We start from the raw sequence: 19800 nt of genomic DNA on the forward strand, positions 1-19800 counted from the left end.
GAATTTCTTAGTATCATGCCCTCTGTCATATTCTTTCCCAGCACATTTGAGTTATGAAGAATTCACTAACCAATTTTAAGTACTAAAGTTAGCAATGAACTTGAATGCAAGTCTATGGCACCCTCTTGTGTTCAGCAATAATAAAACACTGACTCAATTCTGAATCTTTCTAAATTCAATGTGTTATTCAGGAAAAAGCTGTTGCAAATATCAAGTTATGATTAATACTTTTTATATTAATCTAATACTATGATTAAGCTTATTTTATTCTGAAGATCACAGATACAATATTAAAAACCTAAAAAAATAAATCCAGATAGAACTGAATGAGGGATTAAAATGACATCTGATATACATAGGCTTGGTTCTATAATGATATAGCATGTCTCAGCAGTCTGGACACTAGTACATTAAAACATAAAAAAAAAAAATGTAAATCAAGAGGGATAAGCACAAACAGGTCAATAAGCAAGATCAGTAGGCAAAGGAAAAATGTTACTGTATCGTTAGAGTGCCGGGCTGAGATTATACTAATTAGATTCTCAGCTAACAAACATCCTATGATTTAGTGAGTTGCCTAAGGTCATCCGATGCCACCAACTCTTATCTATGAATGGAGTTACTGAGCTTCCTGGATACAGACAGTGACTACATTACTATTTAGAATAAGCTCAGATATGTCAAGCATGTCATGGTAGAGGACACACGTGATCAAAAGTCAAAATGTTGATACACTTCTAGTGTATTATACTCAGCCTCTTCTATTCTAAACCACAATCTTATTTTTAGATATTAGGAAAAAAGGAAACGCACTCTGAAGAGATTCCTAATACAATGAAGGTAAGCACAGGGAGAAGAAAGAAGAGGAAAAATAGTACAAAAAGCTGATGACTTTCTTGAGCTAACATCTTCAGTGATGTTAACATTTACAGATCTATATCTAAGAGGTAAAAACAGACATTTAGTATGATTTATACCCTAGTCTGCCCTACATTCCACTTCTACTTACAATTTTTTTTTTAGCCAAGCATTCAAGGAGATACGTAGATATAACAACTCCAGATAGTATTTTTCCAATTAACTCTCGAATCCTGCTCTGTACACCTAGCTTAACCATTTTGTTGTATGTCACTTTCCAAAAGAAGCATCTGGCTGGACTCTTTTCAAGTTTCAAATGTAAGGAAATGTGGATAATCTAAAATTGATCCAACAAAATTCAGGAGTTATAAAACTATTTCAGACTAATTGTTACCAAAAAAAACAAACTAACCTGCTGTCCAAATCAGAAAATACAGGGGAACTTGTACAAATGGAAACATCAAATCTGAAAAGATAACCAACACAGGAGGAAAAAAAAAAAAAAAAAAAAAAGATGTATACACCAAACCCTCGATGAAATGAAAGTGATTCTTTTAACAGTGTGAATGTAGTTTTGCATTAGATAGTGATCTGTTTTTGTTAGCAATTAAAATAACAGTGAAAAGCTTACTTTGAGAAAAGTACCTTAGGTTTTGAATTACAAGAGACAAGTTTGTAGCATATCTTGTACAAACACATGTATATGTTAACAAAACCTATTTATGTTTGTATAAAGCAGAAGATAAAAAAGAACAGCTTTAAGTTAGATCAGATTTGAGAATAAGAAAATATTGGTAAAAAGCTAACTGATGCAGTCATTCACAAAATAGAAGCTTTAGACAAAGAAATAGTCAAATAAGACTTCCTTGTCTTCATTTTCACAAAATCCGGTGTTATTATTTTATGATTTATTTCACAGTACTAGATGCAAAAAAGAAAGTGAAACAAAGATGCTAATTTCAGCCAAGAAAGGAAAGCCAGGCATACTCTAGCAAGCGTGAAAGACTTCAGAATGACCATAAAGCAAGAACCCCAAAGTGTGTGTGCTTGTGTGAAAGAGAGTGTGAAGGAGAGAAATACTCTTGAACGTGCAATAAATAAAACCAACACCATTTGTCATAAGAAAAGTTTTATTTCACCTAAAGCCCAGCATCATCAATCTCGTACATCAAAAGTTATGGAGTTACAGGTAATACATGACGGTGTCCCCATGGAAAGGATCAAGTCCATACCATAGGATCATTTCAGTTTCCACACTTTTCATTAATAAAAATAACCTTATATAAAAATATTTCCAATATCTTATTTAATTTTAGTGTTACCTATTCAACATAAATTGTTTCCATATTCTAATTTTGAATTATTCTAAATAGTAGCACAGAATGTGTTCAATATAGTAAAAAGTACCTTTTTTCCCCTTGCAGAAAAGGAAAACTTTGTAAGCTATTTCAAAAAGGCTTTCATAAATCTTTCCAGTACTTGAGATAAGTAGCAGTATAATGATGACATTAAGATGTAAAGATGATTTGATCTGTCCAAATCCACTGTTCTACAATGTGGATCTTCCTTTAAAGACACTAAGTTTTCACATTCTTTACTCTGTCAAGTAGATGATTTTACCACAGGCAAATCTAACTTAATTGTTCATAATTGCTTTTGGATATTTGTGAACTTAGCACTTGGGAGATGTGACAGAACATAAAGAGGTGTTAATTTTTTTTTCATGGTTGTGTGGGGTTTATTTTAAGAAACAGAGAATTAATTTTCCACACCTTTCATTAATTTTCATTCTCTGCAAGTGCTGAATCATCTGTGCCATACTGTACTAGTTTCTTTCTCACGTCTGGGTTAGACCTAAAATTGTTGCATAAGGCTTCCAAAGAAACAAATCTGCTCAGTTCTACTGCTTAAGGTAACAAAAGCTGTTACATTGATCAGATTGAGAAAGCTGAAGATTCCAAAATCCAGATCAGTAAGCAATCTCTTTTTATATCAGTCTCATTGAACTTAGAAGCCACTACTCTTGATATACTGAAGTCAGATATTTTCATTACTTCTGCTACTAACACTTCTTTTAAAGTCAGGGCACATAACCACTACCAGACAAAGACTTACCAAGAACTTATCAAAAGCCTGAGGTATGTGTATAATTTGCATAAACACAATCACATTCATAGTACTTTCAATACAGGTAGCAAAACAGAAAAATGGCTCAAGTGAGTGTATATGTGCACAAAGAAAAATTCTTACAGAATTTAGAACTCAACGTATCATTCATCACTGCAACACAAACAATGCTTGCCATTCCACAGTCAGCTGAGCCATCTTGTAGTACTTTGCCATAAAGATCTAAAATAAACTTATATTAAAAATAGAGTAAAACTGGAGAGCAAACAGATATGATTTAACTAAGGCACTGGAAACACAGAACTGGACTAATCCTTTAGTTTTCAGTAACACAGCCTTTCTAAATGCAGACTGTCAAGAGACAGATAACAACTTCCCAGATTCATGTCTAATGAATGCAATTTACTTATGGCTTATGCACAAAGGATATTGAGTATGACGTGATTCAACCTGTGCTAGATACGACAAATTCACAGTTGCTTCAGAAGGGTTACACGAGCTCATTAACAATGCAAAATTTTTGACTTTTTGCATTATTAATTCACCTCTGCAATATGTAGGAAAAAGAAGTATCTCATGAAACAGTCATCCAAAGTACTTCACTTGTACTATCACCATCACCAAGGATCTTCCTCTACCTACAAGGAGTAAGAATAAGAGTGAAATTATATTTTAGCACGGTCAACAAACAGACATACATTTGAAAGCTTTGAAGACTAAGTTTTATGTGGACAATAGAACATATTTTCTTCAGTATCATGATAAAAGATTCAAAAGCAATTTTTGGGGAAAAATATTACATAATAATCAATGGGATTACATAATAACCAATGGGATTGCAGCTTTAAGTTAGATCAGATTCTCCATAAGTACTGAAGTCTCACTATGTTTAGCTATTAGACCAAAACATAATCTGCAATTAATCCAAATAAAGGACAATGATTATTCTCACTCTGCAGGACTCCTTCCTCCCAAGAAACTGTATTTTAAAGTACAAGTACAAATTGTAGTATAAGATTACATTAGATTATACTACATATTAGATTATATAAGATTATCCATAGAGATTTACTTTTAGATACTATATATCGTTAAGTAGCTGAGTCCCCTATTCAAACTTATCTTGTGATTTCAGATACCGCATCCAGTAGACTACTTAGGGAAAAAGACAAACTTATGTAAAAAATTCTGTTAATAATACGGAAAAGGTTTACAGCTTCCAAAGATAATGAGTTAAGCATGCAAAACATACGTACTTACTAAGGCTTGACACTGTAATACTCCTCTGGTGTCACAATTTTCAATCCACCAAAGTAGTCCAGTACCCAAATATTGGTGATGTTGAATTTGGCAAAGAACCAATTGTGATCCTTAGGCCAACTTTCCATTTCAGGGTGTCGACTGAATAACGCTTTTTTCGCTATGGCCGCTTCTGAATCATTCACCTGAACAACAGCCAGCAAAATACTACATTAAGATACAGTCATATGGAAGACAAACGGTAGCTAAAACACACTGCTGACTGCAGTGTGCTCTTTTCAGTTCAGCCACACTTTACCCCAAAGGGCTCATTACTGTGGCAGAGTCCACTTATCTTCAGAGTGCTGTACGACTGTACATGAGACAGGCAAACACTCCAAGGTAGTTGCTTTTAATATTAAATCAAAAGGGTGCTTTTAAAGTAAAAGCACGAAGAAGAAAGTACTTCATCAACATAAGAGTAAGTCTTCTGTTCGCTGTTTAGAGAGAGGGATGCAGGCTGAAAGCTTTAGAAGCAGCATTCATTCTGTTCTAATATAAAAACTAGATCCAACTTGACACTGACTTGTTTGAAGAAGACTGGATAAAATTATACCCTATGCTGCTGATGAAAAAAATCTTCATTGTACAGATTAAAATTATCCAAGTCCACAGACATGTATTAAAGGATCTTTGATACTTGAAGTTCTTGCTAGAGAGACAATGAGTAAACAGCAGAATAATGAGGACCAAAGCTTTCCTTGTAATTATTAAAAGACACGCAAAATTATTTTGGCATGAGTAAGATGTCCGTTTTTACTTTTCAATGGGAAAGCAAATAATGATGCTAACTATCCAATTATGGAGACTGAAACCTTCATTTGGAATTGTTTATTGAAATGTCTTTTTGAATTCAAGTTTTCCATATATAACTTGGAATTGTATTCTTAGAGATAATTTTTTCCCATTTTCTCCATATTCTTCATCATTGAAGTGTGCACAACTTGAACAGACAAACAAAAGCCAGGGAAAAAAATGGCTTTGTTGTTAGTACTTAGGCAGGAATGGTATCCAATTAAGAATAAAAATTGAGTAACAGCCTAAAGCCAAGGCTAGAAAATGTTTTGTGCTTGATCCTAATACTGGTAGATTTAACTTAGTATGTTTATATTCCATTATAAGTTTGATTCTTCAAATCAGTAAGCAGCAAAAAACACACAGCATGATCTTGGATGTTATTTGGAAAAGCACAAAATGGAGAAGCATGGATTCTTGCTGCATTGTTTTAGGTGTAATTTTACCTTCTCTGCACGTGATTACTTAAAGAGACACTAACAAACCAAAAAGCGTACATGTGTGTTTAAACATACATACAGGCATGCAGAATGAAATAACAGAATCTACAAGAGAATGGAAGCGGAAATGTGCGACTACTTAATATGCTATGTACAAATGTTTAAAGGGTTAAATCAACAAGAGTCCTGGATATGGTACAAGAGGAACTAATTAAAATAATTCCAGTACTGATGATAAACTCATGAAAGCAATTAAAGGATTGACGGAGTATAATGTACAAATACAGGAGGTATGAAAACACTAAGTAAGAATTCAGGCTATCATATAAGAGAAAATAACGATAATTAGTCCTCTTCCTCAATAATGGGATTAAGATCTTCAACAAACAACACATGCAGTTCTAAATTCCTTCTATGGGACACCAACGTACCAGTGTAGGAAAGAATACTGCCATGGCAGCAACACTGCCAGGTGATACAATAAACTTTTTCTATGTCTAACACCTGTAACTTCACAGCATGGATGAATATTAAGTTCAATCAAATTTTGGACATGAATATGTCAGACTGAATGGGCCAAAGAACTTAACTGAGCAAGATATGAAAAAGTCTTCATGCTTCACTGACAAGAGAATTGTCTTGGACTTTTTAGTTTCAAAACTGGTCTAGGGGAAGTAGGATGATTTTCTTCACTGCAAGAAGAAATCCTCTCAAGATCATTGCTAAAAACATGCCAACACTGCTTTTGCAGATACCATGTGGTTACTTAGCTTTCCTCACACAACCTATGAGATAGCCTTCTGGTATCATGGCACATGACATCCCTTCGTAATCTTCTGCACGGAAATGCTAACAGCTCTTCTCCATCCACTATGCAACCCTGTTCAACATGCAGTCTTGTCCAGCATCAAATTCCAGCTGCTTACCTTTACAACACTCCCACAGAAGATTATGTGGGCACAGAGGGGATTCTGGGGATCATATTTGTGCTTCTTGCAGTAAGGAGTCTGCGCCAAAGACACAGTTAAGGAGGCATTTGAATTGACCTGAAATACAAATGATAAGAGATTTATGTATCTTTGCGAGGAAAAAAAAGTTATACCACATTTTCAGCTTTTGGTGCTTTATTCAGCTCACACTTCCTGGTAAAAAGAACAAAGCTGTGATCATCTTTTCCTAATTATGTCTGAAAGCTGATTTAGATGAACAATTTAGAAGTCTGCTGACATCTGTTAGCATAAAATGCAAACCTCACAGAATAGCACTCCTTAAAACTCTGAATTCCGTTTATGAGCCAACATACATAACCGGACAGTATACAGAAGACAAGAAGATACAATGAAATTCATTAAGGGGAAGGACAAATGTTTACTGAAAGGTAACCAAATGGGTTTCACAGCTATCAACAAAATCCATTACAACCAAATTTTAAAAGAAAGCACAAGCCCCCTGGATGACCCCAAACTGGTCAGTTCTTTTGAAGTTTAAAGTGAATATTAAAAATTAGGTTTAAAAACTCTTCAGTATTTAAGTAAGACACCTAACTTGAAGAATTAAGGAACCTGTATCTGACTGTTTTTTCTAAAATGAATGTAATGAAGACAGCTTGAAAAGTTGTGCAGAACAGGATTGCCTACTGCAAAATATCACATGGTGGAGTTCATTTTGTCCCAGCAAAGACAGTTTGCATGCTTTGGGACATTTCATTATAAGAGCTCATCTCAGAGAGAAACAAAACAAGCAGGCAGAGCCCACACTGCAAACGTCACTTAAGTGCTATGCAGTGCATGACTGAACTTAGGGAACAGGAGCCACCACCTGACTCACAGCACAGATAGGAAGTTGCTCAATGACAAAACCTGCTGATTCATGATTATTCAGCACTATCTCTTATCAGATGTCTCCCTCCGCGTGACTGTCGAAGTCAAATCTTTCTGCCCTACAGCAAGCGAATAAAAGATCTGTTGGGGAACTTTCTGAAGGAAATGGTTCGTTAACAGTTTATGTCATCATTTTCAAGTTCCTCTGAAACCTAAGGGTTGTAGGTATGGCCGAGGAGATACTGTGCAAGAGAAAAATACGTTTTCTACATCACTTAGATACATAATCGAACTACTTCAATGTGCCAAAGTAAGGAGAGGGACAGGAAACAAACAAAGAAGGTTAAGGGTAAAACAAAGTCTGAAATGTTCTTACTATTTAAGTTTTGTTTTTGTTTTACTAATGCTGTAACGGTTACTAGCACAAAAAGGTTCTCTTGCGGCCTAACAGCACTTGGGCACTGTACCTTACTCTGGGACTGCCTTGACCACAGAACTGCTCCTCCTGGCCCTCTCACCCAAGCTCCTTAATTCCTTAAAAAAGAGGCAGGGAACACCTGCTTTCAGAAAACGCTGATACAACCCTGAGTCTCGCTGAAGAGAATCCAACCGCTTCTTGCCGTTGAGACAAACACACTTTTAGAGGTGAATCACAAAAAAAATGGGCACTGCGCTGGCAGCACGTGTGCCTGAAAATTTCATTTCTAGGGGACCTAAATATATATATATGAGCCTATATATTTACTTATACGAACCTATATATTTACTTATACGAACCTATATATTTACTTATACGAACCTATATATTCACATGTATGAACCTATAATACGAACCTATATATATATTTACACCTATATGTACTTCTTATGTTCCTTTTTTGGGCTACCTATATACACATAGGTGCGTGTATACACACACACACAGCGCATATATCCGCGTGTCCGCCCCAGCCGCCGGCGGCCGCTCACCCGCAGGTCCCTGACGGAGATCTCCATGTCGGTGAGGTACAGGTAGGGGACGCCGCTGCCGCCGCCGCGCCCGGGCGCGCCATCGCTGAGGGAGAAGACGTTGGCGAAGGGGTGGCCGCGCAGCCCGTCCTGCGCCGACAGCGTGGCCAGCGCGCCCCAGTCGCAGCTGTGCAGCACCACGCGCGCCACGCGCGCCGCCTGCTCTGGAGGCGGGAGCGCCCCGCGAGCCGCCAGCGCGGCCGCGCTCAGCAGCAGCAGCTGCAGCACCGCGGCCATCGCTGCAATCGCCCCCCGCGCTCCGCAGCTCGCCCCGATCAGCCGCTCGGCTGCTGAGCGCCGCTCTGCTCTCCGCCAATCAGGGGCGAGCTGAGAGACCGTCAGCCAATGAGGGCTGGCGGGAGGCGGGGTAAGCCCAGCGCGGTCTGGGCGGTGTAAACAGCTCCGAGCCCCGCCTCGGCTCCCGGCTGCCTTTAAAAGGATTTTCTCCAAGGTTTATGTCTGCGATATGGTCACTCTGACACCCCAAAGTTCCAGTCTAACCCCCAAAAGCCATATTGAAATAGGCAGACTGGCTTCCCAGGAGATATGCCGAGAGTTTTACTTCAGCTTTACTCGTTTTAGTGGAAGGTGCCCATAGGTTACAGAGGCAGAGTGCCCCAAGGCTCTTCTGGAGTCCTTGTGCTCTGCCTGACAGACCAGGTCCAGACCATGAGGTATTCAGCCCTTCATCTGGGGCAGGTTACGTGCTTACAAGAGGCACTTCATGGCTCTAACCAAGGCTTCTTTCCCCTCACACAACTGCTGCTTTTCAATCTGTCCCCAGGTGCCCTGTCATACGGCACATGCATATCCTGGCATTGGGTAAGGCTGTGGGGCTCTTGAGAAAAAGGATCCAGCCATGGGCTGCCAGTTGCATTCGACTGAAAGGCCTCTGGGAGGGCCAGGCTGTGTGCCACATGAGTCATTTTGTTGGGCAGAATTCAGGAAAGCCATCTCTTCTCGAGGAAAAAATACACCACAGATCCATTCTCTACCGTCTATGCACTGTCCTGTAGTTGTGTCCAGGCAGACTAAAATTTCCTACAATACTCTCCTTGTTCCCAGAGAGCAGGAACAGAGCCTGGCTTTCCCTCTGGGGCCACCAAAACACAGCCTTCCTCAGCTGCCCTCTGCTGGCAATGCTCAGGAGAAACCTGCTTTGTTTCGACTGAAAGGCAAAACAAACAAACAAAACACAACAAAACAAACAAAAAACACCATTGTTCTCAACCTGTTATATGCAGCCATGTCGCTTGGTACTTGGTACTACTTGGTACTACTGCTGGTAGCTACTACTACCAGCAGCAGTGGTAGTAAACATGCGCTTGCCTGTGATACAGGACAAGTTATATCTTGGGGCAAAGTTATATCTCAGGAGAAAACAGGACAGGAAAAGGAGTGAGGTGTGAGAGAAAAAGAGGCTGTGGGAAAAGTTTCCTTTATATAGGTATATATAGGTTTATGGGCTATATTTAGGTGACGGGGCAGGAGCGGAAAGTGTTGAAGGGGAAATGGCAGTAACTGTTGTACAGAAGTGAAAAGAATAAGGAAGAGATGGGCAAAATTGGTCTAGAGGAAACGGTTTAGGAACAAAAAGGGTCTGAGGAAGACAAACTGCAACAAACTCTTTTCGCTAGTGATTTTGCTGGCTGAAACAGACATTGCTTCATCTTTCCTCTCTCCCCAACATACAAGTGTGCATACACAGAAACACTTCTTTCTCTTCGTTTTCACAGCAGTCCTGCCCTCATGTCCAGGGGGAGGGGAGCAGTATTTTCCAGCTGCAGCCCCTGGGATGAGTGGTGGAGTGAGGATGATGCGTGGGGGATCTTACTGGAGAGCAGGAGAGCGTGATATGGAGCAGACAGGAGATGGTTGGTGGCGTCACTACAGGAGAGAAGGTATGCCATGGAAATAAGAAGGGATAGAAATGAAAGAAAATGAAGGAGATGAGGGAAAGAGATGTCAGTTCCTTTTTTTTTTTTTTTCTTTTTTTCTGTGGGGAGGGAAGTCAACGCAGAAAGGGGGAATGCTTTTAAGTTAAGGAGTTTAAATTCATTAGCTGGAGGTAGCTATCTGTCCTTCACCAGGAAGGACGCGTGTGGACTTGTGATTTTGTTACCCAAACAGTTTCACCACATCTGCAACTTCTTCCTCTGCACCCTCTCCCTCTGCAGCCTTGCAGCGCTCCTGCAGCCTTCCCCGGCAGCACCGCCAAGGGGTGCTGCTGCCCAGCCTTGCTCGCTGCGGCTGCAGGAGGCGCCCGGAGCACACCTGCTCGCAGCCCTCTTGGGGGATTTGGGCCGAGCCCAGTGGGCGTTCAGCGCTGAGCAGGATTTATTGAGGCAAATACCATCGGCTCTTTGATAAAAAAGAGCAGGATTTGTTGAGTACACTCCACTGTGGGCAGTGCACGCTGGCGTCTAGGCTGCCTTGCACACTGTGCTGAAGGAAGGGGGCTTCTACTGGTCCTGTTCATCTTGCACGAGTAGTGCTGGGCCAGCCTGTAGGGTGAGGGATACAGACTTTAACCCTTTCAGCTTGCTCCGAAGCACTGTGTTATCTGAAGTAAATCTCCAGGCCTCTCACTTCCCCAGCTAGATCTCAGAGAAAGGAGAAGGATTCTTTCTGTTGTGGTGCAATGAGTCTAGGGGTTTCCAGGATCCTTGCATAACAAGGCCAGGAAAGTATTGCTAGCCACTAGTTCTCCTTTTCAACTTATGTTTGATTTACATCACCAAAACGATAAACATACAGTAACATCTTACTGTAGATTGAGCCTATTTACGCCCTCCAGGCGTTGGCCAGTTAGTGGAACAATCTCAATTTCAGCATAGCTTACAAGTCATGGGTTGGAGGCTGAATTTGGGGGCCATGTCTCCGGAGAAGGTGTATTTTAGCCAGAAAGTCAGAAAGGTCTCCATCCTGTCTGGTATGTCATCATGCTCTGGCTGCCCTCTTCATAGCTGCTTTTGCCCCGAGCCAGCTCTCCTCAGATAGCGTGGTTCTTTGTTGGGCTGAGCAGGTTTTCTCTTCAGACGCACAGTCTAGCTGCGAGCTGGGCCAGGCTTCCTGTCTAGATCCTGCAGTCTGTCCATGAACAGAAACCTTCCTTTGTCCAGATAACGCTTGTGGGCTATGCAGTCTGGCTCTGCACAGTGCTTGATTTGTGAGCCAGGCCAGCTCTCCGCACCCAAATGACAGCCAGAGTGATTAAAGTCACTCGCCGCCGCTTTTGACAGAAAGGACTGACGTCTGAATCAGCTCTGGCAAAAGCTGAAGTGCTCAGGGCTTTGGAGTGCCAACACTGGGTGCCACATGAGACCCACCATGCAAATTGCTTCTAAAAATGGAGGTTAGTTATCAGCTTGAGGAGATACCGGCCCTGTCAAACGATGCAGTACGACTACTATTAAGAAACTTCACACAACACAGAACGCTGCTGAACATTAAAAGGTGTTGCGTGCTTGCGCGTAATGCATTTATTTGTTCTTCTCCTCAAAGTTCCCAAATTATATTGCTTGGGAATTTACTTTCTGCCTCTTTCATCTATAATTCTTTTTTAAAGAAAGGTGAAATGAATATAGCACCGGCCTGGGATTCGGCTAAAAGTCATTTTACATTTTTACGACTACCACAGACAATGGCAGAGCAAGCTTCCTCTGCAGATAACCCATTAGGGAGCAGAAATGTTGTTCATTGTTCAGTCAGAAAATTTTGCTGGTCAGTCAGGGCTTGGGCTGCATGCTGAGGAAGCTGTTAAGAGGGCCAGCTGCGACACTGCTTTCGGTGATGCTTGGGGATGCAACAATATCCAGCACAGCTTCCAGGCACTGTGACCACAACCACGCTCTGATTGTAACCTTGTGTTTCTGTTAGGTCTTGTTGCACATTAAAACAAGGAACTGGTAGAGTAGCCCTTCAGTCTAGAGACTGGCCGCGGCTGATGCTGATAATGTTTGTCCCAGTATTGATATAAAGGGGGTACAGCCATGCCTCACAGTACCCCAGTTCAGTTTGTTCTCCAAAGTCAAGCAGATCAGCCATGAAAGCAGAGCTCTCCCAAGAAAATCAAGTGCTGCTGGAGGTGACTGTAGCTACCTGTACATAAATGATGTTGGTGTACCTCACTGTGGTCATGTTCCTAAGAGCACAGCCACTGCCGCAAGGCCTAGCAGGTGAAATGCTCCCTATACAATGCAGTATTTCTTTAAAGTTTCCTCTGGTGAGATGAAGAAGCCTGGTTAATCTGCACAGAACCATGATGCTAGCACGCAGACACAGCCTGGCAATCAGGAACATGTGAAATGATTCAACTGTTTCAGTTAATGTCAATCAAATACTTTTTTATGTGGCCACTGCACAGCACGTGCACAGCCTTGCGCTCCCTGCCTAGTACAGCTTAGCAGGAACCCTGAGATCCATGTCCCTTCATGTAATTCAAGCATCGTTGGGAATGGGACTTGCCCAGTCACATCAATTCCCAGACGAGTGCAGTGCCTGGCACGTGAGTTTTTGTGTGCGCGCGCGTGGTCGCACGTGAGCATGTGTGTGTGAGCGTGTGTGTGTGTGTGTTCTCAGATGTGCTTCACTGCAGCTGCAGAGCTAGAGCAAAAAATGTTGATAGTACAAAGCGTTCCAACTGACTTCATTTCCTGCTGATAACTCCCTGAAGAGGAGGGTGAGGCTGAGCGTTTGGAGCGTTAGCTTAATGCTGAGGGGCGAGGGGAGGGTAAGCAGGAGCAGATACTTCAGAATGCAGTTAGCAGAACAGGGGGGTTCAAAAAGCAAGTTTCCCAGAGAAAATGTTGTTCACGTTCACTTCCTGCAAGCTTGCCTTTGTCAGAGGAGCTGATGTATAAACCCAGCCCAAAACAGGATGCTGGCTGTTAGAGTTGATTGCTCTCTGAAATGCAAGTGTTTTTTTCTGTGGTCATCCTATCCCCTTTTTTTTCAGTTGAAAATTAAATTACATTTTTGGGAGGGTCAAAAACTTAACCTGGTAACGGCTGCTGGTTAATAATAAAAATTCTGGAAAATGATGCGGGCATCACCAGCCAAATGCGGACATACAGATGGACAGAACAATTTTGGATCCTGGTACTCACAGGCAGGCCCTAATAACCTCTAACCAAACACCTTAACAAAGCACAGAGATCCAATCTATCTCGCGGGGACCCACAGCTCCCTCCACCCTTCGCTAATCCACCACCCCCACAAACAGACCTTCCCAGATTCAGCACCCACACAGACACACCCAAAGAGCTAGCTGTGGGGACACAACTATCCGAGTCAAAGTTTCAGATGCCCTCAAAGGCTTTCTTTCCTGAGTCATCTCTGAACAAAGAACTGCTCTGTCCCCGCATCTCCTTTCTATTGGGCTGGTATCGTGGAGAAGCCCCTTTCTCCATAATTCAATGCCAAAGTGCAAGAGGCTAGCAAAGATTACACGAGGCATTGCTGACCATGGCAGAACTACTTATGCCTCTTCTGGCATGCCAGAAGCAGGCGTGCCAGGATGAATGATTGCCTTGCACCTCTCCCCCAGCATGCTACATGGAGCAGGAGCTCCAGTCGTTTGGCCTGAAGCAAACTCGTTCTTTTGGCCTCACACGTATTGAAGATAACCAGCTGGGAAGCTGCAAAATCCAGGGGTCCACAGTCACAGCATTTTCTCACTCAAATGAAATTTCCCCCTAGAGTCTGGTTTAATGTCACTTATGGGGGTTGGATTTTTTTTTATTTTTTATTTTTTTAATCTCCTGAGAAGAACAGAGGTAGAAATATTTGTTTGCATATACCAGCAAGTTAGTCTCAAAGATGCTGCTATATCCCAGAAGGTCTGTCAACAGAGATGCGCACAGAGATGCAGAGAGTCATGCTCCAGAATATCTCACATTCATACTTGCAAGTAGACATCATGTAAAACACCCAGTTCCTGAGTGTAACCTCCCTTAATAACATTTGTCACAAGGTTCCTGCAGTTAAAGCACGGGGGTTGGTTGTTGCAGATTTTGGCGGTTTCCAGACAAGAAACAAGAAAGCCTAGAGCAAATCCACAGCTCGTGTCTTCCTATGTGGAGGAAAACGTGTACCCTACTTCTGGAAGAAAGAAGAACTTTAATAAACTGACAATTATGTACCATACTTAGAACAATGGCACCGAGAATTCTGCTGGCAGAAAAATTTACTTTACGGTGCGATACTTTGGAGCATAAATAAATAGAGTGAAGAAGCATGGTGGGGCAGCTCTAACTCCCTTTGCTTTATTAGTGCGGGTAAAGTGATACTATCTCTGCCTAGCAGTTTCCTTTTCTGGAGGCCTAAGCAGACAGTTTCCTCCACAGGGTAAAAACCCTGAAAGCAGAAAGAAAATACTGAAGCACACCCTGAGCAGAATGAAGCAGTCATCAGAGGTATCTGATTTTGACGGTCTGTTACACGGCAGACATCTTGACAATGACACTCGTGACCAACACTGACAGAGAAACCCCTGAGCATGAAATTCTCCTTCAGCCCCTGCAGTAGGCAATGCATGGGCAGCCAAAGCGTCCTGCCTTCTCTGCTCACCCTGCTTCTCAGCACTGCAGTTCCTGTCCCTTCTCCCAGCGCGCCATTGTCACGACTTGAAGGAGTCAGTAGGATTTCCAATCAAGAAGGACTTTCATTTTTATAATCCTTTTAGATTCTTCATCTGTATTTTCTTAGATTTCTAGTTGCACGCAGCATCTGCTGGTTGCTTACAGCAGAGGGGATTCAGCTAATCCAGTGGTTCATCAACAGAAGATTAATTAGTCCTCTTGCCTAACTTCCAGATTGTGGCAGCTCAGCGTATCCTTCTTTTGGCTAAGGACGGAGTAACCACTGTACATTGAACCGAGGAGATCATGATTTAAATACACTAATTCCTGTACTTTCTAAAGACCTACAGGAGCCCTACAGTGTGCGGTGCAGCAAAAGTTAACTATCCTGTAAGAACAATTACGTTGAGATGATTTATTGGTAACAATAATCTGGGATGTGATGATGGTCACAGTTAAATTCATTCTGGAGTGTTTTCCTACGCAGCCAGCAGGGACTTGTGAAACACTGTGAAGGAAAAGTATGCATCCCTTTCAGAAAAGATGCTTTAACCCTCCTGTGCCCCCAAGGTATCAGCCCGAGATGACGACATGAAATTGTGTCACTTTGCAGCTGCATGCGAAGCAAGGGAGCCAGCAGAAGACAAAGGGAGTGTTTCCAAATTCCTCTGCACCACCCTGTTCTCAGGAGGTGGGGACTGAAATTCTTGAGAAGGAGCATGTGCAAACAGTTGCTAAAACAGGAACGAGATGTATAGTTTCCAACACTGTGGTCTGAATGGAAAAGGAAACCGTAGCAAAACATTCCTGAGGCTTAGTTTTTCCCATCTGAGCTTTTCTAGCACCACGGAAGCTTCTCATTTCCAGTGTCCAAGCCTGCCCTTCCCTGCAAAAGGAGGGAAGAGTGACATGCAGCTTCTCACCTGGTAGTGTGAGAAACGGATTCAGAGCAGAAAGAGCTAGTTCTGCTTTAGAGCTAGCCCGTGACACCTTGCCTGGGGACCCTCTGCTTCTGCCAGCATTTGTGCCTCACCTTCCCCAGTGAAGCCCTAGTCTCTCATCTGGGAATTGCCCAGGAGCACATCAGGACTGCTGATACAGTGCCTGGGAGTCCCAGCCGTGGACCGGGGCACCAAAGTCTTAATGTTCTGTGCAAATGCAATCGCCAGCTGCTTTCTGCTCCTCTTCTGCCCCTCCAACCACTCTGAAGACAGTCTACTCTGAAGGAAATTACAGAAAAGTGTGAAGGAAGAGAGAAGGGAAGCTAGAGTTACAGGAAAAAAAGATCGTAAACAACGAGGAGGAGACCCTGCAGGCTTGGAGAGAGAAGAGTGGACAGGGGGGAAGACCCAGAGGCGTGGGGGGGGGGGGGGAGCAGATGCAAGGAAAAGAAGCAAGTATAAAAAAATAGAGGCAAAACGGGGTAGGGGAGAAAAAAAGGAAAAAAAAAAAAAAAAAAAAAAAAGAGAAAGATGAGGTGCTAGAAATACAAAGGGTAGATAGAAAGGGAGGGAGAAAATACACATACGGTGTCCCCAAGTTTGGGCACAGCAGCAAAGTTTGCTGCTTGTTGTCTCATGAGCCCAGCACTCCGGGAAGGACAGTATCTGTTTAGATTTGTGTCTAAATTTAAACCCTGATTGCCTTGCCTCCCCCTCCTCTCCCCTCCCTCCCTTCCTCTCACCCACCCGCCCTTCTTCCTTGTTCGTAGCGCAGGGCAGCTCACTGGGCTCTGTCAGTTTTCAAGCTGAGCGGGAGCGTGGATATTACCTACCCTCCACGGCAGCGCGATTTTGCTCTGGCTTGGCTGAAGTTTTCCCGCAGATAAGAGGGAAAGGGGTGGGGAAGACAGATTGCCCCGAGGACATCTCTCTGGCAGGACATGGAGGTAAAGAAAACTTTAATTTCCACTTGCTTGTGGCTCACTCGCAGATCTGCACTAGCTGCACCTTGCAAAGCCATTTCTCACTGAAGACAGCTCAAAATACCTTTCCGCTGAGGTTCAGATAAATGCCTCTCGCCGCCGCTCCACCTCAGAATATTTTGCAGGGTTCAGTCCAGATTTGGAGGAGGGGGTCAGTGTAGGGAGAAATTACATCTGCGAAGGGGAATGAAGGGCTGCCATTTACTTTTTTAGTCTCTGAGGTGGGAACAAAAGTAACGTTTTAAATGGGATCATTTTTAAATCAGTTAAAAAATCAGTGAAATTGGGTGCATAAGGAGAAGTGATCAAACCGTATGGATTAGCGGGCACCTTGGGGTTGGTTCCTACCCGACCCACACAGCAGCAGCTGTGATTTAGACCCTCTTGCTGCCCCTGTTCCACGTGGATGGTGCAGTCTCACTTTCATTATCAGCAGCATTTTGGTCCAGGAAAGAGAACCTGAGAGCCTTTGCTTTAGCGGGGTGAAGGGCTAGCACACCCACGGAACGGTTCCTGTGCCTCTCTTCGTGCTGTGTGCCTCGTGCCTTGAGGGAGTGGGAGCTCTTGTCTCTTGATGGGCACTGCTGATGGACAGGGCTGTGGAAGCACAAGTGAAGATGCCCTGGCGTTTAAGTCCAAGCCTTCTCCCGTGCAGCAGCCTCTTAGGCAAGGCATTTCGCCTCTCCTTGTCTCCTTTCCCATTCGTATGAAATGAGAGTGAAAGTGGATTGGATTCACTAGCTTTTTAAATGTCTTTTTAGATTTCAGAGGAAAAAGATACTTTTTTTTTCTTTTTTTTTTAAGAGAGGCACAGGAGGTAGAAAGGTGATTGCAACATTGGCAAAACCTCAAATGACGAAAGAGGACTTTGGGTATTTCTTTCAGCCAGACACAGATCTTACTAAACACTTTGTATTATCTTCACAGAGAAGCCTTTTTGTGTTGATGTGGCACCAACAGCCAGGGACATGCCACAAAGCCAGGGAGCAGTGTGCTTGAGGCACCACTATAATTTTTCTTTGAAGATTTCCAGCACATAGCACAGCGGGGCAGTTCTGATAGCACACAGGTGTTAACATCACATCCTTGTTAGCTGTGCTAGCCTGCCCTACAGGCAAGGGTTACAGATCAGGCGTGTTCATTACAAGAAAAGTCCTCAACAGACTAAAAAACGTTGGTGTGGAGAAGGACCAAGCACTGCTTCAACCAGTGCAGCATAGCCGATATGCAGCATGACAATTACGTAGATTTGTAAGGGTTTTTAGACTGGACAGAGCCTGCATCAGGAACCGTTAATGCTTGTTTTGTTCTTTCTCACTATGTAGTGTCCTGTGATGTCTCAGAGGGGGAGTTGAGCTCTTAATTTGTTGTAACTGCTGTGCACAGGAAGCCGCATATGGAACAAAGAATAAATGAGGACTAAAACAAAAATTCTGTCATGCTGAGGACACCCTGCCCCATCTCCTCTGCTTTGCACACACACGGGACTGCACCCCTCAAGTACTTTCTGTTGTCTGCTGCAGGGGTGTTTTAGAGTAGTAAGGCACAGGCCTTCGTTTCCTTTTGGGAGCCACGTGTCACACACACGGCAGGTCTGTCAGGAAGCTTCTCTGAAGTATCTAGTCCATGACTCGTCCTTTTGTTTCTGCCCCTTTTCCTCTATTTCCCACTCACTCCCTGTGTTACCTTATTTTCTGATCAGCTGTAGATTTTGCCATCTATTCTTATTTTTAAAAACATCTCAACTCCCAGAACATCTTAAAAGTAGCACACTTGGTCTTCCCCCCTTGCCCCAACCCTCCAAAAAGGTGGTTAATGTCCCAAAATTAAGAAGATATTAGACCAGAATAGAGCAAAGAGCAAAAACTTGAGTTCCCACCTGCAAATTCTCTTCTCTGTTCCTCCTGAGAGCTTTTCACAGACAGTGTGAGCAAGACAGAGAGGCTCATTACCGTCTTTTGCTTTGAAAATACATTTAATGCTCCTGTGCGACAGGAACGAGAAGTTCCGTCATTTCCCCATTTGTTTCGTCGGTAGCATGCAGAGCTCTTCTGTGCTTTGCTGCTGGCATAACTGGCAAGCTCTTTGCTCTAGTGGGACGCATGGGGATTACGAGCATTAGGAAAAAAGAAGGGCAGAGGGCTGACCTAGCCAGCTGATTTCCATCACGTCTCTGGCAGGAAGACCCTGTTTTTGAAAAACCTACAGAAGCGAGATAGTTGGGCTCGCTTTCTTAGAGAGGTTAGTGTATTTTGGGGGCTCTTTAGGGGAGAATTCCTACAGTCTTAGACATTCTGCTACCAGGAATGTACTACGTTGAAACCAGTACCTGTAGCCATTTAACGTCCCCAAGAGAGAGAAAATAGCAGCCAAACCCCATTCTTGCCAGTTCATATAATTTTGTGACTCTGCTGATGTTATTTTTTTTTATTTGTTTGTTTTTGTGAAAGACCCAGCTCATTGACGCAAGATAGGTCTGAGAATCGGTTTTCATTCCACTGTTATGACCAATCAAAAGAACTTAAAATCATGAAGCTTCTACCACAGACTGCTAACTTCAGGAGTTCGTATTTAAAAGCTGTGAAATCAGTGAAAGCTGAGCTACTTGTGAAAGAAGCAGCCACTAAATCTTTGCACTCACAGTACAAAAAGGATTGGGAATCATTAGTTTACACCTTCAGAGTTGGCCCAAGCTGTCTCACTCTCATAGCTGCACTAAACCTTGCTGAAAATACTGTGGGTGAAGGCATTCACTGAAAGTTCTTGTGGCTTTCTGCAGCCCATAGTCAACAGCAGTCATGGCATTCCTCTTTCCAGCCTCTCTGTAGGAGCTTGGGAGCATGGAGACATTTGAACTTTACTCACAAAACAAGGGGAAGCAATCCAAGACAGTTTCAGTTTGATGGCTCCCTGTGGTGCAGTGGGTCCCCCAAGCTGTGAAGGTGCAG

At 42.8% G+C, this 19800-nt stretch overlaps 2 protein-coding genes across 4 annotated transcripts in view; one reads left to right on the plus strand and one right to left on the minus strand.

Moving 5' to 3' along the window:
• Positions 1-1970: 1970 nt before the first annotated feature.
• On the minus strand, positions 1971-8645 carry CREG1 (cellular repressor of E1A stimulated genes 1). 2 transcript variants are annotated; one of them, XM_068692419.1, is made up of 4 exons: positions 8309-8645; positions 6446-6565; positions 4246-4430; positions 1971-3623 (listed from the first exon to the last, which is right to left on the minus strand). In XM_068692419.1, coding segments are annotated over exons 1-4 (582 nt in total). In that variant the 5' UTR covers positions 8585-8645; the 3' UTR covers positions 1971-3622. The 2 variants fall into 2 exon arrangements, with proteins under 2 accessions (XP_068548520.1, XP_068548514.1); XM_068692413.1 differs by having other exon boundaries at positions 4242-4430; positions 8309-8644.
• Positions 8646-10107: 1462 nt separating this feature from the next.
• RCSD1 (RCSD domain containing 1) overlaps positions 10108-19800 on the plus strand; it is a 39357-nt gene continuing 29664 nt past the window's right edge. Inside the window, exon 1 of one of the 2 annotated variants that reach the window (XM_068692397.1) lies at positions 10108-10248. In XM_068692397.1, the coding sequence (XP_068548498.1) occupies positions 10219-10248 (30 nt within the window). In that variant the 5' untranslated portion in view covers positions 10108-10218. Of the gene's footprint in view, positions 10249-16618; positions 16817-19800 lie in introns of those variants that run through there. The other variant, XM_068692403.1, reaches the window with a different exon arrangement.

Source organism: Anas acuta, chromosome 1 (assembly GCF_963932015.1).
Source record: "Anas acuta chromosome 1, bAnaAcu1.1, whole genome shotgun sequence".
NCBI classification, from domain to species: Eukaryota; Metazoa; Chordata; class Aves; order Anseriformes; family Anatidae; genus Anas; species Anas acuta.